Consider the following 25,310-nt stretch of genomic DNA (forward strand, 5'->3'; position numbering starts at 1 on the left):
TAAATATCAAATATTTAATGTGCTCTTCCAGTATTTTAATGCATTTTAAATTAGTTGAGATTTGTAAAAGTGCATATTTGCAATCTGTGTTTTCACTTCAATTGTAACACGAGCATCTTCCTGCGTTGTCATAAACTCTTCGAAAGGGTCGTTTTTAAGAGCAGCCCAATCAGCATGAGTATTCCGTGGCTGCCCATGCTGTCCCCAGTGCTGAACATCTAGGTGGTTTACAGTTTTTGCCTCAAAGACCACATTTATACATATTTGCATTCTTTTGGATTTTTTTTCTTAGGATAGTTTCCAAAGAGTAAATTAATGGACCAAAGTATGACCAGTTTGCAGGCTTTTGGTTCTCATTGCTCACCTTTGTTCTGAAAGGGCTGTACGGGGCTTCTCTTCAGGTGGGACCAGGCAGAATCTGCCCTCACTGCCCATCGCCCCCGGAGGGTCAGGAAGTGACTCCAGTGCCCCCACCCCCCGCCACAACCGCCCGCGTTAGAGGCGCTGCCTTTGCTCCGGGGGCCACAGGTGCAGCTGTTGAGCAGCAAGGGCCCCATGTAACTCAGGTTCCCTAGCACCTGGGGAAGGTGGGAGCGAGAAGCAGTGTTTCTGTGGGAATAACCTAGGGACTGTGAGTAAAGACACTGAAAAAGAGAGCGGCTGGGTAGACACGGGAGATGACCCATCAATCCCCGACGGCTAGCGGCCCAACACCGTGAAGATGTGAGCGCAGAGCATCCTGAGACGGGGGCGTGACGGAGAGTCCAGCAGCTCAGTGGGCATGTGGACCTTGAGTTCCAGTCGCTGAAGCCCAGAAGCCCTTGCGGAGTCCGGTTCCTGAGCACTAACAGCGCCGAGGCCCTCCGGCCGGAGCAGGCTGCTGAGTGCCCCCGGGACCTGCCGACCTTCGTCCTCAGGAGGTCAGCCGGACTTCCCGGGCTCCCTGCAGCGAGGTGTGGCCGGCGGCCGTCCCTGTGAAGGGCGGGTCGCGCCTCCCTCCCTCTCCTCTTCCTGCCTCGAAGGCGGCTGGGATGCCTGGTGCTTGAGTAGCCATTCTGAGCCGTGTGGTGAGCCCATGTGCTCAAGACGGCAGAGCAAAAAGTGCCGCTCCTCCTGGACCGGTGGCCTCCCGAGAAACAGACAGACTTAATGAAGCCACTACAGTTTGTGGCGGTTTTCTGTCCCTCCACCTTGGCGGTGTTTGTCCACATTTGCTCCATCAGAGTTGCACAGGGTCTGTGCTGCCAGACGCCCCCCCCCTCCCGCCTCTGCCACCTCGCAGGTCGGCCCTGGTCCTGTCCCAGCCTGCCGTGGGGCCCCCAAGCAGAAGTGTGGGTGGGGCCATGCTATCCCGGGAGAGCCTGGGGTGGCCCGTTTCAACTCCGGATCAACCCAGGCTTGCATGGGCTGCGTAGTGCTGCCCCCCGACACTAGGGGAGCTCCTAACCCCCGTGACGTCGGGGCGCCTCCCTGCCGGCCACGCCCCCACACGCAGCTCAGCGTCTCCGTGTGCCTTGCCCAGCTGAGCTCCTGCCCCGAGTCCCAGCTTCACCCCAACCTCCTCCGGGGGCAGTTACTGTCTCCCAAAGGACAGGCCCGCCCTGGGGGCCTGGAGCCGTCTGCGGCTGACCCACAGGAAGCGGTGAAGCCGCCCCTCGGTCCTGCAGCCCAGGGCCAGCCCCCCGTCCTAAGGACCCCGAGGCTGCCCTCCCCACCGGGCCCACAAAGCCTAGGCTCAGGCCGGGAGAAGGCTGGGTTCTTGGGCATCTGCCCCACCCTCGGCCCTCCCGCCGCGGTTTCTCCTCTTAGGGGATCGGCCTCGGAGGCTGATGAGGTTGGGGTCCTGGGGTCAGCAAGGAGGACTGAGGCAGCCCCCCCCAATGAACGGGAAGCGTCCCCGCAGGTGGGGGCGACGGCCTCCGGAGGCGGAAGGGGTCCCCGGAAGGCGCCAGGGAAGGGCAGGGGCGTGGCGGGAGCAGGTGGCAGGGGCGGGGAGGGAGCGGCGAGCCCCACGCGGAAGTCAGGGCGGACGCACACCGGGCCGCCAGCCGCTGCCGACTCCGCGGGGCCGCGGCCATGCAGGTGAGTCGGCCGCGCTGCACCGGCTGCGCTCCGACCCCTGCCCCCGCCGCCGCCCGCCCCGGCCACGCCGCGCACCTGCAAGGCGCCGGTGGGGGCCCCTGCATCGCACAAGGCTGAGGAGAGGGTGGCCACAGCCAGACAGAACCCAGGTCACTGGTGTCAAGGCAGGACAGGGGAGGGCAGCTGTCCTCCTGCCCAGCCAGAGACTGTGGTTCCAGGCCGGGCTGTTAGTGAGCGTGTGGGACCCAGGTGGGGAGGGCGTGTCCACCCTCGCGCGCGCCCTGAGTCTAGGCAGGTCCCCAGACCTTGCAGCTTTGCCCTGCAAACGGGGAGGGGAATGTGGCTTACTAGGTAGGGACGCCCAGGGTGGCCCATTGCATTGGGTCCTCTGCCTCCTGGGGGTTCTGCCACCGGAGGGGTGCTTATGGGTCAATGTGTATTTGGTTACAGTCACCCTGCTGGCCTTTGGTTCATCTCAATAGCTGGAGTATTTCTTGGGTCTCCCTTGGCTGGGTCTGATCTCATCGCTACTTACGAGCAGAAGCAACCTCCCTGTGGTTCTGGAAAGCCCAGTGGACCCCCTAAATGTCCACCACGTCCTTCATCTAGTCCCTGACCCAAGCTGTCCCAACCACATGCTGTCCATTCGTTATCTTCTTGTCACACTGTGCCCCATGCCAGGCCCATGGCTCAGCTCAGTACCTACCTGGGGAAGGACTAGAGGGGGAGGCCTTACCTCCTTGCCAGGTCACCCTAATTTGCCCACTCATCTAAATTAGACACAAGTTTGTGCCAATTTAGGAAAGTTCTTCCATTTTCTAGATGTTTTTGAAGCCGTTTCCCCAATTCCACGTTAAGCCTCTATGATTCCAGCTTTGCTCTCCTGACTCCTCCCGGCTTTCCTCTTCTTCGATCCCCACGCCAAGAAGGGGCAGGATTCTCGTTCCTCTTACATCCTATCCTTGACCTCATGACACTAGTTGCCACATTAGAACATCGGAGTTCCTTTCAGAAGCATTCCTTTGCGGTAGGTGTGATTATCACCATTATAGTCAGATGAGGATGTTAGACAAGAAATCGAATTACCTCCTTCTTTAGTAGAATGTTGACTCTAGATCTGGATCTTGATTATGTTAAACGGGAGCTAAGCGAACATGATTCTTCCCTTAGAGTCCAGATTTCAAGCCTATTGCATTGCTAGAAAATCCTTCTGAATTTCAGTAGATGCATAATAAATGCATAATTAGCTCTTTTCTTCTCTTTATATTCCTGCTGAAACAATCCTAACCTCCTCACAAGCAGCTTGATGCCACAACCAAAAAAGGGGGAAGTCACTTCGTTTCTGAGGGCAGAGATCAAAGGACATCAGTAGTTTCTCCATACATTACCTGTTCCAGCTCCCAGCTTCCACCCGACTTACCTACTCCAAAGTCTAGTGAATTTTTATCTAGTTCTTTGAATGTGTACATGCAGATGTGAGTCAGTGTGTGTGTCTGTTTGTGCACACATGTATCAGTGTTTATGTATATATGTGACAGTGTTGAAAAAAATCAACTCTTGAATTATTCTTCCAAAGCTGTTTTTTTTATCATGCCTCGAGTCTTTGGATTTTAACATCCCAAAGAAAAAATTTTGACTCATTTATAATTGGTGTTCTACGGTCATTCATTTCTAGAGATAATAAACCCAGAACCCCCTTTTTTTGTGATTGGCATAGGGACAGGGGTTACCAGAATATAGGATAGTAAGTTCATGTTTTTAAAATCTTGTATCTGCAGGGTCTAAGGCAATGGCAATAGGGATGAAAGAGAGGACAGTGGAGGTGTGGCCCAACCAAACTGCCCCTGAGCCGCCCAGCCTGCTGTCTACCTCGCTGTCTTCCTTGAGTCATCACCCCAGTTCCCCAACCTCCAAATGCAGGAAAATGAAGCCAAGATATTTTTGAGTCGCAACCCTATGCTCAACAATATGTTTTGTACTTTCCTGTATGTGTCCTCATTTTTTCCTCAGAGCAATCCTCTGAGGTAGGTAGCAGCATTCTCATTTTTTAATGATGAAGGAGCACAGACCGAAAGAGGTTGGATACCTCATCCAAAGCTCCACAGCTAAAACACGAAAGAGGTGGAGTCCAAACCCTGCCCCCTGGGCCTGCTGACCTCACCATCCATTCCCTACGTATAGGTAAGGGCGCCTCATGAGGGCACGCACTGACACCACACGGGGCGGAGCGGAGACACTAGAGGCGGCGGCGGCAGCAGCAACGTGTTTGGGACTCCGAAATCTGAGAAGTAAATTGTGACTAGTTTAGCCGATTGGGGAAAGCAGAGAAGCAATCAGATTTACATCACAGAAGCTGCAAAAGGAATCAGTGACACTAGTCACCTATGGAGGTGAGTATGGGGCTAAAAACAGAATGTTTGGTTGAAAGTCCACTTAACCCGATACCTCTCCTCTGAGAGCAAGTGTGTGACTTCCCTGCCTCGACCAGCACAGGTCTGAGAATTTATACCATGAAAAGCACCAATTATAGAGTCTCTGGTCAGGGGGACCCCAGAAGTCAAGGGTGTCATCCTGAAATAGGAAGATTAAGTGAAAGTTTAGTCTCCCACTGAATGTCAAGACTCCCAGCCGGTCCTCCCCTGGAACCCTGGTTAATCTTCTGGTAATCCTTGAACCAGAGAGCTCAGAACTCAGGCAGCCAGGCTGGAACCCTCCAGACAAGAGATGTCCAGAAAAATATGGACAAAAGGAAAAAACAAAAGAATACAGATGGGAGTTCCCAAGTAACAGCCCAGCCAGGTCGCCACAGCAGACATCACTGCCCGCCCCCCGCTAACGGCCTGGGCAGCCCCGCTTCAGTGAACTGCTGCTGACGTCTAACTGCCAGTATCTGGCTCTCTTTTGCCTGATAGTCTCTCCAAAGCCAGGGAAGGCTGCTCTGTGGGGTTCATAGCAGGCCAGAAGTGCTGGGGAATTACTACCCTCCTCCCTGGGAGCAGCTGTCAGCCGCTGACTGTGAGGATGTCACGTGCACAAACACAGTTTCCTTGCCCTCGCACACATGAACTCTGACATGTATGTTTGCCACCATTTCCCCAAAATCTCTATGCAGAGCTAAGCCTTAGACATGCTCAGTCCCTCAGTCACAGTCAGCATGGTGACCGCCTTCTCTCCCCTGATCCCTTCCCTGCTCCCCTCTGCGTGTCTCCACTGAGTGACTCCACGTGCACACATGTCTCAGGGTCTCTTGGGGAACCCGAACTAAGAGGAAAAACAGGTTTTATGCCAAGATCAAGAGCTAGAATGTCATCCACTGGAGGAAAGAACACAGTGAAGCAATGACTTCAAATTTCTGAGGGAATATTTTTCCAATATAGGACTCTGTAAGCAACTAAGCAATGACTTACGTGTGAGAACGGCATACATACATTTTCAGACATGCAAGACCTCGAAGCTTTGCTTCCCATGCCCCTTTTCTCAGGAAACTTTTAGAAGAGGTTTCCTGCTCCACCAGGACAAGGAAATAAAGATGACTTGGTACGTATGAAACAGGAGATCCAACACAGGAGAGGAGGGAGCGGTCTCCCAGGAAGGCCGTGAGGGGCGTGCCGAAGCCCACAGCTGTTCAGCAGGGCTGGAGGGGAGCCGGTCCCACTGGAGCAGGTGAGGACTGAGAGAAGGGATGTCATTCAGAGTACGTGACAGGCTACTGAGTGTGTCTGCGCAAACTGGGGAATATTTGGGGGTTATAGAGTAATGAACGGTAAGCACATGCAAACAGTACACAAAAGGACATTTATTAGATCAAGGGGAACGGAGAGGTTATGCAGCGAGTCACGCCTGTGCAGTCGTAACAAGTGAACAGCGACTATCCATCCAACCAAAGTGAGCTGTATTGGACGGATGGGATGAGACAAGAGCCGATGAGGTTGGGGGAGGGGGTTTCTACAACAAGCCCCAGAGAACTGTTTGGACCTTTACACCGTGTGCATGAATAACTTTGATAACAATAAATAAAACTATGAAATTAGTAACAAAACAAACAGCTCAAGTAAAATAAAGACCGGGACCTCTAAACAGGAATGGAGGTGAAACTAGGGATCAGCGACCTGTTGTTTTTTGTGAAAGTCTCAAAAAATAATGGGATTTTTTTGTTTTTGCTTCTTCCTTAACATTTTTGATTGACGTAGAACATACATACCCAAAGTGCACATATCATAAATATACTACTTGATTTTTTTTCACAGTGTGAGCACAACTTTGCAACTACCACTCAGATCAGGGACAGTTACAGTATATTCTTATCAGACAGCCCCATGGACCCCCATCCAATCACTGTCCCCAAGGGTGAGACCCTCCTGACTCGGACATCATAGATTAACATCCACTATTTTGTATTTTATACAAATAAGAGCCACACAGTGTGTCATCCATCGTGTCTGACTTCCTCCATTCAGTGTCATGTCAGTGGAGACTCACCCATGGTGTGTGTGCGGTTGCAGAGTCATGGTCCACCCGGTTTCATTCCGTGATACCCTGTAGTGAGAATACGCCACGATTCACCTGTTCTCCTGTTAATGGCGTCCGTTACGGTTTCCGGTCTGGAGCCACTGCGGTGCTTCTACTGGTGCAGCTATAAACATTTTAGTGAATGTTTTTGCTCGACATTATATATGTATTTCTGTGGGATATATATACCTCAGAATGGAATTGCTTGGCCATGGGATTCATGTATGCTCAGTTTGGACATTGCCAGACAATCTTCCAAAGTGATTCACCAATTTGCATTCCCACCAACGGTGTAAAAGAGTTCCAGTTGCTCCACATCCTGGCCAACTCTTGCTGCTGGTGATGTTTTTCATATCAGTCATTCTGGGGACATGTGGTGGTATTGCATTGTGGTTTTAGTAAACATCTCTCTGATGACTAATGAAACTGAGTACATTTTCATCGATGTATTGGCCACTTGAATGTCATCCTTCATGAAGTGTCTCTCCAAGTTTTTTGCTCATTTTTTATTGTGTTTTCTGTCTTCTGTTGATTAGTAGAAATTCTTCATTATTTCCTTATTGGTCTTTTGTTGCCTATATGTATTGGGAATATTTTCACTCATTCTGTGGGTTAACTGTTTTATTTTTGAACTTACAAAATACAAAAATAAAAGGAAGACCCAAATATGCTCTCAATAAATACGAATATAAAGCCATATTTAAGTTAAAAAGAAAAGGATGCAAATGCGAAAAGATTTACTATGCAAACACTCATCAAAGGAAAGCAGAGGGACTCCATTCACATCAGCAAACTAGACTTCACAATAAGGAGTGTTACCCGGGATGAGAGGGCACAGCAACAAAGGAATCAATTCTCGAATAAGACATGACGGCCCCAAGTGTTCATGCTGAACACAGCCTCAAAATACATATAATACAACTTACAGAACTAAAAGGCAAAAGAGATACATCCACGATTACAGTCAGATACTTTCATACTCCTGTCTCAGGAATGGGTAACGCAAGGAGACAGGAAATCAGCAAAGACATAAACACCTGAACACACTATCAGTGCATTTCACCTGACTTCTAGAGAACATCTCACTCAACAGTGGAAGAGCAGCATTCTGTTCGGAAGTATACGGGAGCTCATCAAGACAGATCATATTCTGGGTTATAACACAGCCCTTAGCAAATTTAGAATAATTGAAAGCATGGAAGGCATGTTCCCTGACCACAGCTGAATTAAATTGGAAATCAATAACAGAATGATACCTGAAAAAACTCACAAATATTTGCAAATTAAACAACACACTTCTAAGTAACCCATGGATCAAAGAGGAAGTCACAATGGAAATTGGAAAATGTTTTGAATTGAACTAAAATGAAATCACAACATTCCACAATTTACGGGATGCAGCCAAAGTGGTGCTTGAACAGAAACTTAAACATTAAACCAGAAATAAGAGAAGATTCAAATCAGAAAGCTAATCTTCTGCCTTAAGAAACCAGAAAAAGAAAAGCTAATTAAATCCAAAATGAGTAAGGAAGGGAATAAAAAAAGAGCAGGAATCAATTAAATTGAGAAGAACAATAAAGAAAAATCAAGCCAAATTGCGTTCTTTGAAAAGATCATTAAAATCAATAAGCCTCTACACAAACACATCAAGGAAAACTATTTAAAAAATCTGTAGGGGCAGAAATCAGATCACTATTGACCAGTAATTTCACACTGGGGAGGGAGTTCACTGCAAAGGAGCAGAGGAGTATTGAGGGAAATGGAATGTTCTCTGACTTGATCGTGGCGATGTATCCTATTGTATACACTTGTCAAAAACAGAAAACTGTGCACCTCAAAAGAATGCAGTTCACTGTGTGTAAATTATATCTCAATGAATCTGATGTTGACGAAAATACCAGAGTGCATCTCAGCAATTTATGAAGAATTTCACGACACCTTTGTTTTAGATGCGTGTGTAATGCAGGGTAAAATGTGTTTTTCTGAATCCCGTATACTGTGGTTAAAAAAGAAAGAAAGCCATTGTCCTACAATATGCCAAGGTCTTTCCTGCCTTGAGACTTCCAACTAGCTGCTCCCTGGAATGCTGGGGTTGTTCATTCTCCCACTTCAAGTCACCTTAGGGAGGCCTTTCCACGCCACTCTTTCTAGTAACTGATTGTTACTAGAAACACTATCTCTCTAACTCCCTGAGGGTAAAATTGTAGCATTTCCAGAGTATCTCGCCGGCTTTAGTGCATTTGCATAACCTCAGGAGTGGAGAGAAGTGCATCTCCATGTCAACGGGTAATTGCCTGGGCAACCAAGGACGTGTCTGAACCTGAGAGTTTAAGGGGAGGCGCTGGCTGCTGGCCTGCTTGCTTCTGCCAGAGCTGCGGGGAGAGCCGGCCCTGGACTGCAGTTTGTGAGGTATTTTTCCCCAGGATTTCCTCTCCCGGGACTTACACTCCCTCTCAAACTGTTCATTGCCTTCATATCACTTTCTACAATCTGTCATTTTGCTACTTCTGAAGCAAGACATTCTCTGTGGCCTTGCGGATTATACTCAGGTAACAGCTTCAGCCTGACCCCCACTGGCCCCTCGCGATCTGCCCGCGGGAACTGCTTCTTCCACTGCCCCTGAACAATACGCAGAACCACAGAGCCTGTCCGCTCAATCTCTGGTATAGAAAGTCCTCCGAAGTTTATTTTAAATGAAGTTTCTTCTATGTGGTACATATGCACCATGGAATATTATTCAGCCATAAGAAACAAACAGATCCTACCATTTGCAACAACATGGATGGAGCTGGAGGGTATTGTGCTCAGTGAAATAAGCCAGGTGGATAAAGACAAGTGCCAAATGATTTCCCTCATTTGCGGAGTGTAACAGCAAAGCAAAACTGAAGGAACAAAACAGCAGCAGATTCACAGACTCCAAGGGACTAGCGGTCACCAAAGGGGAGGGGTGGGGGAGTGCGGGTGGGTTCGGAGGGAGAAGGGGATTGAGGGGTATTATGATTGACACACATGGTGTGGGGGGGATCACAGGGAAGACAGTGTAGCACAGAGAAGCAAATAGTGACTCTGTGGCATCTTACTACACTGATGGACAGTGACTGCAGTGGGGTATGGGGGGGCTTGATAATATGGGTGAATGTAGTAACCACAGTTTTTCATGTGAAACCGTTATAAGAGTGTCTATCAATAATACCTTAATAAAAATAAAAAATAAAATACATAAAAGGGACTTACATCAAGCCCCACAGCAACCTGGGATGATAACTGAGGGTCTGATACTCCTCAAGTGGCAGGTAACAAATCCTACCATTTGCAGCAACATGGATGGAGCTGGAGGGTATTATGCTCAGTGAAATAAGCCAGGCGGAGAAAGACAAGTATCAAATGATTTCACTCATCTTTGGAGTCTAAGAACAAAGCAAAAACTGAAGGAACCAAACAGCAGCAGGTTCACAGAACCCATGAATGGACTAACAGTTACCAAAGGGAAAGGGTCTGTGGGGGATGGGTGGGAAGGGAGGGATAAGGGGAGAAATGGGCATTATGATTAGCACACTAATGTGGGGGGGCACGGGGAGGGCAGCACATCACAGAGAAGACAAGCAGTGGTTCCAGAGCATCTTACTATGCTGATGGACAGTGACTGTAATGGGGTATGTGGGGGGGACTCGATAATGGGGACAATCTAGTAACCACAGTGTTGCTCATGTAAGTGTATATTAATCACACCAAAATATTAAAAAAACAATACGGGGATTTGGGTGCCGTAGAAATCGCGTTATGGGCTGAGACTTTCACAGCTGCTTTCCAGAGCCTCCAGGTTGCAGCAGGTATGAATGGCATCATTCCGCTGGTAGCGAATGGGTTGCGCACGCTGGCACCATGAGCAGATTTTGCTGAAGTGGGAGCAATGGACGCTGGGTTGATGGTAGATCCACGTGCCGCAGGACAACGACTCACAATGGGGCATCATTAGGGGGACGGCAGAATCACACCTCTGGGGAGAAGAGGAGAGAGAGAAAATGTCACTGACAAGCCACTGGAATTGGGGGCTGAAGGCTGTGATTTCCCTCACTCCTGGGGTTGCCAGGTTCCTTGTCTTCTCAAGCCCACCCTTGTCCTAATGGCCCGAGTTCCACGGATACACACCCAGGTCTGCCTAGCGGCACCGTGTAGCGTGCTAACATCAGGCTTCCGAGAACCTGTCTGTCCCACATGCAGCCTCAGAGCGCAGTCTGCCCATATCCTGTCCTGGGCGCCTCTGTCTCTGGCCGGAAGTCCACACTCACCTTCCTGTGTGCCTACTGCCTGGCCGGGCCCTTGGCCTCCCTGCTCAGGCCTCCTCGAGCGTCTCCTCTCCCCTGGGCACCTGGCTCTGCCCTATCCTACTCCAGGCCTCACACAACCACCCTCCCCGAGAAGCAGCTCCTGGCAGCTGCCACCTTCAGCTGTGCTTCCCCTCTGCCCGGGCCTCCAGCCCCGGGGCCCAGCTGGCTTGCTAGACTCCTCACCACCACGCCCTGCCCTTGTCAGCAGCCTGGCCTGCGTGCACGCAAAGCCTGTGACCCTGCCCTGCATGGGGCAGGCACTGTGGCAGAATGAACCCCAGCAAGGGGCTTCTATCTCTGGCAGGTGTGTTTTGGGCTCCCCGGGGCCCCACACTGCCTGCAGGGAGAGCAGGACGGCTCTCATCTGCCCCTTGACACTTAGAAGGACTTAATGGATCTGTCAAAACTAATGTAGAATCAGGGAGACCGGGGCAGAGCCTGACAGACACCACAGGGCTCTTTCTTTCTCAACACCTACAACCGGGAGCCCATCCACCCCTGTCATCTCTGTGCCCTGCAGGACGGGGTTCTCCTCACTGCGTGGGGCCCTGGTTCTGGGGTGGGGGGTACTTCAGGCCCCTCCTCCAGGTGCCCGTCTCCCTTCCTCAGTGGGTTCCCGGGAACCTGCAGTCCTCTCCCTCACTCTGCTGAGGAGACGTCTGCAGGAGCAGCAGGTGACACTCTGCTTTTTGGGGAGTGTTCATGGCAGGAAGAACTTGGCACAAAACTTCCATGGTTTTTCCTGACCTGGGCGATCTGTGCCGTCCCGTGTGTTCTCACCAATCCACCCAAGGGCCGAGGAAGCCCGAGCTTGGCTGGAGCGGACGACAAGCTCTGCCAGCACCGCGGACGGGGGCACCTGTCGGGCAGCCACCCACATCTAGAAGCCTGGGCCTGTGATAAGGGGAGACCCGGGGACGGGGACCAGCTGGGGGTGGGGAATATGGGCCCTCACGCCTTTTCTCTGTCCCAGGCCTCTAGGGCCCAGATGATGTCCTTACTGTGATGCCGGGTGATCAAAGCCCAGCACCCATAACCTCACCACCACAGAAGCCAGGCCTTCTGGGCCCGTGTCTGTGGGGCAGGAGCCGCCTGCCCCTGGCTGCCCTCGGCCCAGCCTGGGGCATCAGCACCTGTCTAGGGCCCTTCTCACCTCTGGTACCTTCATCTTCTCTTTATCAGGATTCCTACAGCACGATACAATGACCGAGGGGCACTTCTGGGCCAGTGCGGCTGGGCTCTAGAAGGAGAAAACAGTGTCTGCTTCTTGGCGGGCAGCTCCTGGGGTAGGGACACTGTGGCTGTTGCCCTGCACCTGTCACTTCCTGGCCACTCCGCCAGTGTTTGCTGGGAGAACTCAAGGACCAAGGGGCAGCACCGTGTCCCTTAGGAGAGAGCCGCCCTAGTGCAAACCCGGCAAACTCTTAGTTTGCAAATAAGGCTGCTCCCCAAAAGGGCAAGAAATTCTATCACCTCGCCTTCGTTCCCGGGGCAGCCCTCCTTAGAGAAGCCTGGCCCTGGGACTCTGGGACTCAGAGGAGGGGACCAGGTCTGAAACCGAGCCCCTTTACCATAACCCACCTGCGTCCTATGGAAGACCCTCCTACACACAGGCGTTTGAACAAAAGCCCCTTGTCTCAGAGGGAATCACAGCAGTTGCTGAAACAGGCCCCTGAGTTGCTCATTCAGTGACAGAGGCCCTCGGTCAGGCTCTGAAGGGAGCACGAGAAGGGTGTCCTCTGTGTGACACTGGGAGCCCCACATCTTATAGGGGGCCCACCATGGCCCTGTCACCCTCTTCTGCCAGCTCTCCCTGCCCAGGTCATGAGGGCTGGGGGTGGGGGAGACTGCCCTAGGCTGCGGGGGGGCTCACTGTGAAGGCCAGTGTGCCCGCAGGCTCTGACACCATCACAACCAAAGCAAACACGACCTACCTTGTGTGGTGCTGGTGGTGGCTTCTGGGAAATAGAAAGATGGAGTGATAAACACAGGTTGGAAGGCTCTGGCTCAGCCTTGTACACAGGAGGGGGCCTGCTCTGCAGCAGAGGGACAGAGCAGGGCCTTGGGTGTCCACCTGAGTGCTCGCTGCGTGTGGGTCTGTGGTCGGCTGGCTCCACCTGCCTGCGCTGAGCCCACCCTTCCCTGTGGGTCCCCGGGGAGACATTCAGCCTAGGATGCCTGGTGCTGCTGCAGGCATCTAACGGGGGGTTTTCATCAGCACCCTATACGTCTTATGAAGACAAGAGATCCTCCCCTTCCCTTCCTGCTCCTCCCCCCTTCCTCCGCACACCCTGAACCGCCCCTGTGCCCGGCCCTCAGGGAAGTCCACCCGGCACCCTGGCTTCCTGTCCTCAGGCCCCCAGTGTGCAGACCTCAGGCCTTCCAGCGTCTTGCTGGGGCTGCGCCCTCACACCCCCGGGGTCCTTCCTCCCACAGTGCTCCCGGGCCTGCCCTTGGGAGCCCAGCTAGCCGGGCCTCTGCGCCTGCCCTACCCGGGGCCCGCCTCTGCCCTCTGCTGTTGCCCTGGTTAGGCAGCACAATGGCCACATGCCATGAAGGTGACATTTTCCCCCAGTACCCCAGGGACCAAGGCCCATCGAGACACCAGTCCTGGAGCTGCCATGGCAGGAATGGGGGCACTTCACTTCTGTCCCCTGCCCAGCCTGGCGCCCAGCCCTGACGACTGGGCCCTGAGTAGTGACTGGGAAGGAAGGACAGGGCTCCAGAGATGGGCAGAGGCCATGTGTGTTTTTAAAGGCACAGCTGCCCCAGAGGAGAGCAATCGGGGGACACCTGGCCTTCCCTTTGGGGCCATCGCTGCCCAGGCAGGGTGTGTGCTTTCCTCCAATCCACAGCAGAGGCCCCTCCCTGGCCTTTGTCCCTGTGGGTCCTTCAGAAGCCTGAGTCAGGGCCTGGGGTCACTTCTCCTCAGGGGTAAGCCCCTCAGAGGCCAGGCTGTGTGCCCAGGAATGGGAGGGTGGCTCTGAGCCCCCATGTGCGCAGGTGATGACCTCAGAACTGACGGGAACCTTCCCACAGGTGGAATCCCGGGGCAGCCAGGAGTCCCCATACTTTGGGGGACGGCTGGGGAGTGCCTGGGCCACAGGGCTGTGTAGTCAGGGGTCACTCACACTTTTACTGCGCCATCGCCAGATACAGCAGCAGCACAGCACCAGGAAAAAGGGCAGCATCAGGAGGGGCACAGCCCAGTAGAGAGAGTGTAAACTGAGGAACACCCCTCTGGGAGGCCCTCCATCTGGCTGAGTATCCTCTTTGTCTTCCGGCCCACCATCTGGAAGGGCTCTTTGTTGGGCAGGCGGTGGTGTGGCACCCAGTAAGGCAGGTGGGGTCCCCTCCTGAGGAAAGCACACGTGTTAAGTCCTCGTGCACCTGGGCAGCTTCCTGTGGTGCCCATCACTTGGCATCCCACCCCACACCTCCAAATCCACCTTTCCCCCTTACACTCAGATTGCCCCACTCTGAGAGGCCACAGCGGGACTAGGAGCCAGGGGCTGGGCCCTGAGGGCCCTGAAGCACCCTGGGCCACAGACCCTGCTCAGAGGCTCTGACCCAGAACCCTGCCAGGGTGTCCGGCATCCTCCGTGCTGGGCCACAGGCAGTGCCCACTGCATGCCCGGGCTGACAGCACAGGGGCCTGGGGAGGTGCCCACCAGTGAAGGCACACAGGGGGTGCAGGGGGGCTCCTGGGGCCGGGATGAAGGGGGTCTGCAGCATCAGGGCAGCACCCTGGGTCTATCTCCCCATAGCCTGGCCCTCCCTGGCCCCTTCCCAGACCTGCTCAGCCCCTCTGAGCTGCACTTCCACATCCGGTGGAGCGAGTGAGGGGATACCTGTGAGGTTTAGGGTTCATAGCCCATCCTGGTACAGGGCAGGCCCGTAAGGAATGGGGGCTCCTGTCCTGTTCTTCTTCATAGTCACGGAGAAGCCCACTGCATCTGTGCAGTCAGGGGCTGCAAGGCCTGAACCGGTCACCCAAGTGCGATGCTTCAGGGAAGGGGGAGAGGGACAGGGCGAGGTGGACTCCGTGCCCAGGAGGCAGGGCCGAGGAGAGGGGAGGCCAGGCCAGGGCGGGGGGGAAGCCACTGTGCTGGGAGTAGACACCGGTTGGCTCCTGAGTTCTTCTCCCAATGTGCCTGTTGAAGGGCGCTTGTCACCAGGTGGGACCCCAATGGGCAAGTGGGTCAGTTCCGTCTGCTGCCGGGAGCAGACATCCAGGGATAAGTATAAACAGACATGCCCAGGAGTGTCAGTGCTGTCGGAAGCCAGGCGTGGGAGCAGGGGCTGTACCCGCAGCGGGGCCCGAGCACCAGTGCAGTGGAATTCACCTCCACTATGCAGGGCCGGAGGGGGTCCCAGCCTCCAGGGCTCCTGGGTCTGAGACCCCAGTTTTGAGGGCCTGGACTCTAGCTCCCTGCACACAGCCTCCAGCCTCCACCCCCCACCTAAGCCAGACCCAGAGGGAGCTCTGAACTCCCCACCAGGAGACCCAGGCCAGGGAGGCGGCAAGGTGGGAGTCAAGGGGCCGCTCTCAGCACTGTCCCGGAGTCTGCTTGGAGCTCCAAGTGCAGGGTGCCATGTGCCTTCAGGGACCCTGGGCTTGCAACAGGGCAGAGGAGCTGCACGGCCGCAGACACCTTCACAGGGGTACCCCGAGGGCACTTCTGAAGCCTGAGCAGGGGCACCGCTCCCCAGGGAAAGGTTCAGGGGCTGCCATGGCTGTGAGGTGCTGCCCAGGTGCCCAGCTGCCCAAGCGACTTGCTGGGCCTGCCCTGGACACTGTTCCTGCCTTTGGCTTCCCAGTGTGTCTCCCTGTCCGGGGATGGACAGAGTACAGTCCCAGGGGGCAGCAGTAGTCTCACCCTGGACGTCGCACAGGTCGTCCTGCTGATCTCTAAATCCTTCTTGATGAAGGTGAGGCCATTATCCAGGCTGATATCGATGAGGACGTCCCTAGAGCACAGAAAGGGCAGACGGTGACCCGCAGCCCAGACGGTGACCCGCAGCCCAGACGGCACCGTGCGGGCGCTTGGCTCAACCTGCACCCGACCGTGGTCCTCGTTGTAACAGCTCTGATCAGCGGGCATTCAGGACCCTGAGTAGGGGGCAGCATGGGGCAGGAGGGCCCACCCCAGGACAGATGAGGCCCCCTGTGCAATGAAGGCTGAGCAGGCTGTGAGGAGCCCTGCAGGGCCCAGATGCCCTCGTGGCCATGGGCCAAGTGGCCAGGCGGGCTGTTTGGTGTCACCTCCCAAACTCTTTTCCATGACAGAGCATGCTGGCTTGTCCCTGAAAGGTGCCTGGGCCACAGGTACCGTCCCTGGGGCCCGGCACCTCTTGCATCCTGCCCTCCTTGAGAGAGGTTGGGTGACAGGGGATCACAGCCCCTCAGGGGACCACCCGCACAGGTGGGTGCAGAGGAAGCCCTGAGCCCTCCCAGAACTGGTGTGAGCAGCTCCTCCAGAGGACGCATCACGCACGCTGGTCCCACCATAGTGCCCATAACTGACCACATTCCCTGAGCTTTACGCTTACCGGCCCCGATTATTCATCTTCAGTCCAGGGCAGGTAACGGAGGTGTCTTCCACCGATAAAGCCTTCATTCCTGGAAGAAAGTGACACGCAAATAATGTCAATGGACATGTCCCCACATCCCCGACGCCCCTCCTGTGGCCCTTGGCAAGCAGAGCTCGCCCCTTGGCGGATGTCGGCTTCCGTTCTCTGCCTGCCTGGGAGCACCTGCCTCACACCAAGTGCCGTGCTGCTGACCCGACTGTCATTTCAGCTGCGACCTTCTGAACATTCTTACCCTTCGTTGGAGCTCAGAATGAAAACTCAATGCTAAGTATGGTCAGGGGAAAGGATTGGTGTCTGGGTGGGGAAAGGCTAGGATTAAATGGGCAAAAATACCCAAAGCGGTGCAAACTGACTTTCCCGTTGGATGTGCCCAGTCCGGAGAGGAGGAGGATGGGACGGCAGCCCAGCACGCAGAGGGGCCTGGACAGGCACGAGCGACTGGAAAGGAGTTTTCAAACCAGTATTACATGCACGGGATGAACTCCCATTTATTAGTGTCCTCTCTAATTTCTCTTAAGAGTGTCCTTCACTTTCTTGGTTAGGTTCATTTCTAGGTAGTTTATTCTTTTTGATGCATTTGTGAATGGAATTGTTTTCCTGATTTCTCTTTCTGCTAGTTCATCATTAGGGTATAGGAATGCAACAGATTTCTGTGTACTAATTCTGTATCCTGAGAATTGGCTGAATTCAGATATTAGTTCCAGTAGTTTTGGAATGGAGCCTTTAGGGTTTTTTATGGCATCATCTTTCAATCTCAAGTGAACACACCATCCTGGCAGACCTGGCAGAGACTCAGAGCCCTGGGGCTGCGTCGACTTCCCTCCCATAGACTCATGGACTCGAGTCCTTGCCTCCCAAGGGAAGGGAGAGCCCAGGAAAGGGCGGGGGTGCATCTCTTAGGGTGCACCCCACCCAAAACCCCACCAGGGCTACAGGACAGGCTGCTCCCGGGGGTATGATGGTGCTGGGGATCGATTCAGTCCTGGGCACGAGCGGCAGGTGCCCAAGCACCCAGCCAGTGACCCCTTCCACTGTCCATGCTGCTGGTTTTTGGGGTGTGCACAGTGAATGGCCAGCATGGGCCCTGGTTTGCTGGGGGACAGCTGTCACCGGGGGACAGGAGGGGCTGCTTACGGATGATTTCCTTCCCAGTGCGAAACTGACAGACAACGTCATCGTTGCGGACGCCCTGAAAACCTTTTCCAATAACCTTGACGGTCTTTTTCCCTGCAAGAGTAATATCCAGACGTCTGTGTGGGGAAGCGTGGCGGTGTTTTCCTCAGATCACAGCTATGGCAGGCCGCCCCCACAACAGAATTCCCATGAACCCTTGGGGCGTGCAGCTGTAGCTGAACCCACATCTGGGCAACCCCCTGGCCAAATCTTCTCCTTTCGGTCATTGACGGCGTACTCCCGGGAGCCTGGGCTGGGTGCAGTCTTAGGTGCCTCTCCCCACTTCCCATGACCCACGAAGTCCATCCATTAAAGGCCCCCAGCCTAGTTCCCTCCATAGGTGCAAACCCAGCCAGGGGTTTCTGCTCTGAAATCCCGACGTGCCCCCTAATGGACGCAGGCAGGGACCAGGCAACCCTGAGACTATACACATTCACACCACATGTGCCACACGCGCCACACACACACACACACGGTGCGCTCATACACACCACACAGACTGGAACCACATACAACACTCCCACCACACACATGGCACATTCACAAAACACACACACACACACTCCTGCGTTTACAACAGCGACCCCAGTTATCACCTCTAGTGCACAGAGAGGAGAAGTCCACAGACGTAATCTCTACACAAGACCTGGCTATGAGCTGCAGTAGAGAGAGAGAGGAGTGGCAGGGTCACGGGCGTGGACGGCGGGGGCGCGGCGTGCAGCCCCCTCCATCCCCCTCACTCACGGGGTCAACGATGTCTTCCAGTCCGCTGTATCCAGTGTCCACTGCAAGCACATGACCCACTGTGCCAGCAATTTCCAGGAGCTGAAAGGGAGAGGAGACAGCCTGGGCCCACAGCCAGGGGTGATGACCCAGAGGTCCCCGTCCCAGGACACAGACACGGAGGGCTACACCCTGGCACCTCCAGCAGCCCACGCTCAGGGGAGGGAAAGCTCTTCCACGCTCACCTCTGCTGTGTAGGTCTTACACAACACTTGCTACTCATTCTGAACGGCCACCTTGCACATCTTTCAACTCCCTGGGCCCAGCCTAAGCGGACAGGCCCCCCCGTACTCCCCAGGGACCTCCTGGTGGGTGGAGGCCCATCGTCTGGGCGACCCTGAGAGCGCCGTCTTTGAAGCTTTCCCCTGCGAGGCTCCCAAGGGACCCCCCCTTCGCTGCTCAGAATTACCTGGTATTTCTGGGAATCTTCCACACCCACGAAATACAGAGTTGCCCCCAACTGCCTGGATTTTTCAGCCTGAGAAAGAGGAAGTCTTGGGTATAATAAATTTGGTCCAAATATGTGGACCCAAAGGCTGGTAACAATGGGCTTAACTCACTTCAACTTTTGTCTCCGCAAAGGATTCTGGTAGGAGTGGTCCACCTGTCAGCGCGATGATGAGGCTGGGGACCCTCTCTCCTGCGGGAGAGGCAGGGCGTGACTGGGTCAATGAGAGCAACGGCCACCGGCTTCCAGGACCCGAGCACTGCTCCCCACGCCTCACCCTCCTGGGGAGAGGCCACCCCGACCTGAGCACCTGCCACCCACATGCCTGGAAGGCTTTGCAGCTTATCATGCAACAAGGAGGGCCTCCAGCCCAGGACCCACTTTGCAGATGAGGAGACTGAGCCCAGCTTAGGGTTCCTCCTACAGAACTGTCACTTCTCCCAGATGGCACAACCTTAGCCCTGAAAGGCAACTCCAGCAATTTCACAGGACAAGCACCAGCCTTCCAGGAGAGCAAAAACAGGAGGGGGCACCCCTACTGTGCGCGACTCCCGCCCGGCCACGCAGGCCCGTTCCAGCTCTGGGCCTCACCCACAGCTCTCCCGTGGGCACCTGCACACCCAGGCTCAGGGCTCGAGTAAGAGGCAGGTGAGCAGTAGACCCCCTCCCAGGCTCAGTGCCTCTCCCGGGGCCACACAGCTTCCCTAGACCCTACAGCCAAGGTGAGGATGCTTCTGGGACAGGCACAGTCGCTCACACTGCGGGAGACCCAGAGCAGGAGCCTCAGCCCAAGGGCGGGAGCTGGAGGGAGAAGGAGTCAGGGCGGAGCGCCTGCTCAGCAGGGGGAAGCGCGGGCTCCCTCCTCACCCTGAGGCCCCGCCGCTCCAGGACCCTCTGGGTCTCCCCCTCTCTCCTTCCTGCAGCCCGGCTCCAGGGCCAGCGCCCCCCACTTCCTAGGAACCATGGCGTCGTCCGCGTGACCCCTGGCTGTGCTGCGGAACATCACGGGGTGGCTTTCAGCCCCACCCCTCAGAGCGGGAGGCTGCCGCTCAGAGAGGGCAAGCAGCTGGTCCCGGCGTCAGCGCCAGGACGCGGCCTGGGCAGGGCCGCCCCGGCCTCAGGAAGGCCCAGGCCTGGCTCTTTCCCGGGACTCCACCGCCAGGAAGGAGGAAGCAGCTCCCTTACCTGCAGCACGTGTTCTTTCCATCTGCTCATTCGCCTGCAGCAAAAGGAAGGAAGATGTTGGGGGGGGACAGTGAGACGACCCAGTGATGACCCTCTGCCAACCTCATAAAGCAGAGGCACATCCCAGAAATCCAGATTCCGTACCCTTTTCAATCCGTGCTGCATATTTATGGCTCCTGAAGGTATGACATTCAACAGATCGACAAGACCAGTGTTTATTTTATTTCTGAAAAGAAAAAAATCAGAGCAGGTGGGAGATGGAATGAGGGGTTGCCTCTTACAAGCGGCCCCAGGCTGCCCTTGTCCGTCTGCACGAGCAGCCCTTCCGGGACGGGTGAGGGCCACGTCAAGCAGCCCTGGCCCGGCCCTCTGCCCCGTGCCTTTGGCATTGGCTGGCCTGGTTCCCACCGTCCCAGTCCCGTATCCGGTGAGTGGGGTGGGGAGGGCACGCGTCTGTCTAGCCCCATAGGTGTGGCCTGGGCTCTCTGCGCTCAGCTCTGTCTAAGCCGTGCAGAACTGGGGACCTCACCCCGGGATACACCCTGACTGCCCCGGTGAGTATGGGGAGATGCCAAGTGTGATTCCATCACAGTGTGACTGGCAGCACGACCGCCCCCCGGGGGCCCTGGTGAGGGCGCACTCTTCTCCCACCCTTAAGGCAGAGCTTGGGAAGGTCACCGTGGCCCCTCCTGTCCACGGGCCCTGGGCCCCTCAAGTGCAGGGTCCTCGGGCCGTCTGCTGCTCCTCCCACTCCCAACCATTTTCCTCCATGAGAATCTGAACCTCCCTGCTACTCAGAAGCTCCATCCCCTCCCGCCTCCCGCCTAGACCCTCCTGGGATGCAGGCCCATGGGGCCTTCCTCCAGCACCCTGCCCCAGCCTGGTGTTCAGGACCCACTCCTGGGCTCCCCTCACCAGACTTGGGGGGAACACGCTCCCCTCCACTGCAGCACCCACACTTGGGTGATACCATCCCTTCGTCCCTGGTTCTGACTGTCCCCTCTTCCCCAGTGGCCCGGGGCAGAAAGTGACACACAACCGCAGGTGCCAGGCTGTGTCCCTAGAGGCCCCCACATCTGCTCCACCTGATCTGGGAATCTTCGCAGTCGGCCTGCTCTAGGGAAGGGGTCGAGCACGGAGGGCTGGGCTCGGAGGGGAGGAGTCTGCCTACCAGCACAGGGTCTGGCCAGGGCCAGTGCAGAGGCCCCAGTGGGGCCCGGGGGCCCAGGGCTGAAGGTCAGGGTGCGCAGAGAGGGGAGGGCCCAGGACACCGTGCCTGCACACCCGTGTGCTCCTCGGTGCGGCTCAGGGACCCCCTCTGCTCCCTGGCCCTCCCTGTGGCCTGATCGCTGGGTCTGCTCTAGGGGATCAATGAAACACTTACCTGTCCGAGGTCAGCTGCATATTGACGTGGCCTTGCGTCGAGTATGTAATGAATGACATGCGCTGTTCAGGGCTTGGGAGGAAACATGGACTTGTGAGCAACTATACACACAGGGTGAAAGTGATGCTGATGTGCAACAGGCAGGGGGCGCCCCCCAAGTTCCCTGCTCTCCGTTCTGTCTCTTAGTGTGGAGCCCATTTCCTGGACTCCACAAGTTCTCATCACTTTAGTGAAGGATCATGAGGCCCGGCAGGCGCGCAGCCCTCCTGTCAGAGTGCGGCAGAGCGCCCTGCGGACCCAAAGCCCGGAAGTCTGTTTCCCTCTCTGCCTCTCTCTCTCTCTCACTCACACACACGCGCACAGGGCTGCTGCGTGCACAGGAGACAGGCAGCTACCTGCTCTTCACGAGGGCCTCCCTCGCTGGCCGCCCCTCTCCCCTCCTGACAGATTCTTGGTCCTTTCCCTTCTCCTCCTCCCTGGACGATCTTCCCCACCTCCCTCCCCCTCGCCTCAAAGAAATTATGCTCCCTCCTCAGCCATTCATATTTCCTAATCTGTGAGGGCCTCCAGGGAAGATGTGCCCCTGAAAACAAGGACAGACCCCCAGGAAGGAGCCACGCAGGGCTGCAGAGATCTTAGGAAACAAGTGTGATCTGTCCTTCTCTCCTGTTCGGAACACTGCCCTGAGCTTTGCGACCTGAGGCAGGCCCGGGTCCACTGCATCTAAACAGCAAAGTACTCAGAGAGGAAATCGCCCTGCAACACAGAGCTGAAAAGCCGTACTTTTTAAATCCCTTCACCAAATCCCGCACAAAGCTCTGTGTGAACATCCAGTTGTGTACACCTTGTGATCTGAAAAAGAAGAAGACGTGAGTCAGAGACGGAGGTGCATGTATCATGTGAGCACGGTTGCTGCCTTCCCTGCCTTCCACTGGCCCTTAGCAGGCTCCTCCGTGTGTGTGTGTGTGCATGCGTGTGTGTGTGTGTGCGTGCGTGCGTGCGTGTGTGTGTGTGTGCGCGTGCGTGTGTGTGTGTGTGCGTGCGTGCGTGTGTGTGTGTGCGTGTGTGTGCGTGTGTGTGTGTGTGTGTGTGTTGTGTGCATTTGTAATGTGTTCTATCTTAAATTTATGTTCAAGCATTTCCTTGATAAATTTAAAAATGAAATTACAGACAAACTAGTGGCATGAAGTGTGAAAAAGACAGACTGGGAAGCTCTAAGCCTTAGTTTCCACAAAGAAACACTGACCAAACAGAGGCTTAAACTGGAAACAGTATACTTCCACGGAAAACAACAAAGGTGGGCAGAAACCGAGGGAAAAAGAAAGAATGGACATACAAGACAAGCAGAAGCAAACAATAAGATGATACAGCCAGGCCTTACACACCAAGCATCACTCTAAATGTGTGTGGCACCGGGTGGCTGAGTACATAATAAAACCCAAATATTTGCTGCTTACAAAAGACTCATTCAGCTCTAAAGATATATGTCGGTTAAAAGTGAAGTGATAGAAGAAGAAATTCCATGCAAGTGGAAATCAGAAGAAATCAGCCATAGTTATATCAGATAAAATAGTCTTCAAGCCAAAAATGGTAACAAGAGCCAGTGAAACAGGATTCTGGGTAAATGGTGGAGTAGAGAGAGCCTGAAGTCACCTTCTCCACCAGATCTACACTTACACACAGAGTCTTTCACCCTGAAGAAGAGTGGAGACTGAAGTGACCACCACCTTCTACACAGAGAGGGACAGAAAGATCACGCACACATGGAACCCCAAAGCAGCAGGAGACACAGAGACGCAGGAACCCCAGGAACCCCAATCCCAGCACAGCAATTTCCCCGCCTGCTGATTAAGGGGCATGCAGGCCACAGATCTGGGCCATGTGGTTGGAGGGACTGAGTCCTCTAGAAACCACATGGTGGCCTTCAATCCTTTTCAAGAGGAAAGTCCCAGGGAACAAATGCCTGGGGCATTCTTTCTGCCCCAGGGAGTCCGCAGAGAGTCTGTTCCTTGAATGTGACCGGACAGTCCCTGCTTCCCTCTCTCAGAGCCTGGGGCCCCCTACTGACCCCAGGGACAGCACTGTTCTATGGCAGCGACTAGAGCAGGTGGGCCACTCACGAGTCTAGGACGAAGTACACGTCGTAAGTGCTCCAGCAGGATTCCCCATCTGCTGGGCTCTCCTGGAGCCTGGAGCTGGGGTCGTGACCTTGGTCCTGGGTGGGGTGGCGGAGGGTGCTCCTGGTGGTCGGGAGCGGAGATGGCGGCAGCAGCAGCAGGAACACCACCAGCATGGGGCCCCGCATCCTGGGGCGGCTGTTCTTGCCTCGGCCCAGTCCCTGGGGGCCCAGGCGGGCCCCGTAAACTGCAGGCCACCTCAGGCTAACACCTCCTCTGCTTCCTCGCGCGCTCAGGGTCCTCGGCACTCCCGACCTCAGCGCTACTCACGCTCTGATCAGTATACCTTGCACCTGCCAGCAGCCACCTGATACCTGCCCTGTGGGTCCAAGTAGCAAGTGGTGGGCTGTGGGGTGATGGCCCCGCTACTTATGCACCTTCACCCCGCCCTGCTGACGTAGGTCCATTATGATGGACAATAGGTTGCCCTGGTGACCTTGTGAACTGCAGCTCTGCCCGGTGCTCTCCCTGTGGGCATCCCCAGGCAGGAGTTTGAAGGGGCAGTAAGATGAGGCCTCCATTTGTCCCTTATCCCAAACCCTCCCAGGGAGTCTACAATTTCAAGGAAACCCGGCCCTTTGGTAAACTGACAGAGGGCAGCTGAGGGGGCCTCCACACAGACATCACTGAGTGTGGGGAGGTGGAGAGAAGAATGCTCTAAGTTTATTTGTGGGGACACTGAAGTCACCCAAGGGATAGAAGGATCTAGAAGAAGGCTGTGAAAGCAGGCCAGTGTCCTTTGTGAATGCGGGACATTCCAGTTATCTGCTCTGTGTATTGAACCATCGCAGACCTAGGGACATAAAGCAGGAAAATTTCATATGCGCACAGGTTCTGTGGATTAGAAATTCAGAGATGTCTGAGCGGGCACGGGTTGACTTTCCTCCATGGAAAACCCACTTGCTCTTTCATGTAAATTCTGGAATCATATCATACATTCTCCACTCTCCTAAACCTCTCTTAGTATTTTAGCAAAACAAAGTTACATATGTAGATACATTTGGAGGGATTTGAATCTGCTGTCTGGACCACTCCCACCAGTGAACATCAGGCACCCGCCCTGCTTCCCTCCTTCGGGGCAAAACCAGCCACGGGTTTCTGATCTGAAATGCCCAGGTGCCCCCTACTGGGTGCAGGCAGGGGCGCACAGAGGGGGACGCAGCTCTGAGGGCCACCCTGCCCCAATCCCAGCGTCGGCTGCAGTGAAGGCTACTCCCTGGTGCCCGGTGGTGCTGGGGACGGATTAGTTCCTGGGTGTCACTGGCAGGTGTCCAGGCTGGGCTCACTGTGGGGAGGCAGCCCGATGCGGGACGGTTGTCACTGGAGGAAAGGAGGGCCTACTTACCGGGAATTTCTCGTTACCAAATCTGAATTGACAAATAACTTCCTCCCTGTTGTCTACATCTTGGAAGCCTTTTCCGATAACCTTCGATTTCTCGTTAACTGCAACAGTAACATCCATATGTCTGTGCGAGGAAGGGCTGAAGTGTTTTCCTCAGATCACAACTATGGCAGGCGGCCCCCAAAACAGAACTCCCAGGAACTTGTGGGGATGTGCCTGCATCTGAACCAGCCCCCGGCCTACTTCCCTCCATAGGTGCAAACCCAGCCAGGGGTTTCTGCTCTGAAATCCCAAGGTGCCCGCT

General features: G+C 54.9%; 2 protein-coding genes and 1 long non-coding RNA gene across 4 annotated transcripts; 1 reads left to right on the plus strand and 2 right to left on the minus strand.

Moving 5' to 3' along the window:
* The first annotated feature begins 2,030 nt into the window (after positions 1-2,030).
* LOC140844552 (uncharacterized) lies at positions 2,031-6,081 on the plus strand. The gene is made up of 3 exons (XR_012123068.1): positions 2,031-2,082; positions 4,264-4,472; positions 5,564-6,081. It is a non-coding gene; the product is annotated as an uncharacterized lncRNA (long non-coding RNA).
* A 3,169-nt stretch (positions 6,082-9,250) lies between these two features.
* LOC140844553 (uncharacterized) lies at positions 9,251-16,536 on the minus strand. Of its 2 annotated transcripts, XM_073217417.1 has the most exons (5): positions 16,473-16,536; positions 15,800-15,890; positions 14,051-14,275; positions 12,073-12,159; positions 9,251-10,588 (listed from the first exon to the last, which is right to left on the minus strand). In XM_073217417.1, exons 1-5 carry the CDS (start codon positions 16,487-16,489, stop codon positions 10,370-10,372), a joined length of 639 nt encoding a protein of 212 aa, XP_073073518.1. In that variant the 5' UTR covers positions 16,490-16,536; the 3' UTR covers positions 9,251-10,369. The 2 variants fall into 2 exon arrangements, 1 of the variants encoding a protein (XP_073073518.1); XR_012123069.1 differs by lacking the exons at positions 14,051-14,275; positions 15,800-15,890; positions 16,473-16,536 and adding an exon at positions 12,854-13,044.
* Positions 16,537-18,374: 1,838 nt separating this feature from the next.
* Positions 18,375-22,198, minus strand: LOC140844706 (anthrax toxin receptor-like). The gene is made up of 6 exons (XM_073217744.1): positions 21,488-22,198; positions 20,248-20,329; positions 20,104-20,137; positions 19,031-19,110; positions 18,880-18,948; positions 18,375-18,512 (listed from the first exon to the last, which is right to left on the minus strand). Exons 1-6 carry the CDS (start codon positions 21,544-21,546, stop codon positions 18,375-18,377), a joined length of 462 nt encoding a protein of 153 aa, XP_073073845.1. The 5' UTR covers positions 21,547-22,198.
* Positions 22,199-25,310: the final 3,112 nt, after the last annotated feature.

Source organism: Manis javanica, chromosome 11, assembly GCF_040802235.1.
Source record: "Manis javanica isolate MJ-LG chromosome 11, MJ_LKY, whole genome shotgun sequence".
Classification (NCBI taxonomy): Eukaryota; Metazoa; Chordata; class Mammalia; order Pholidota; family Manidae; genus Manis; species Manis javanica.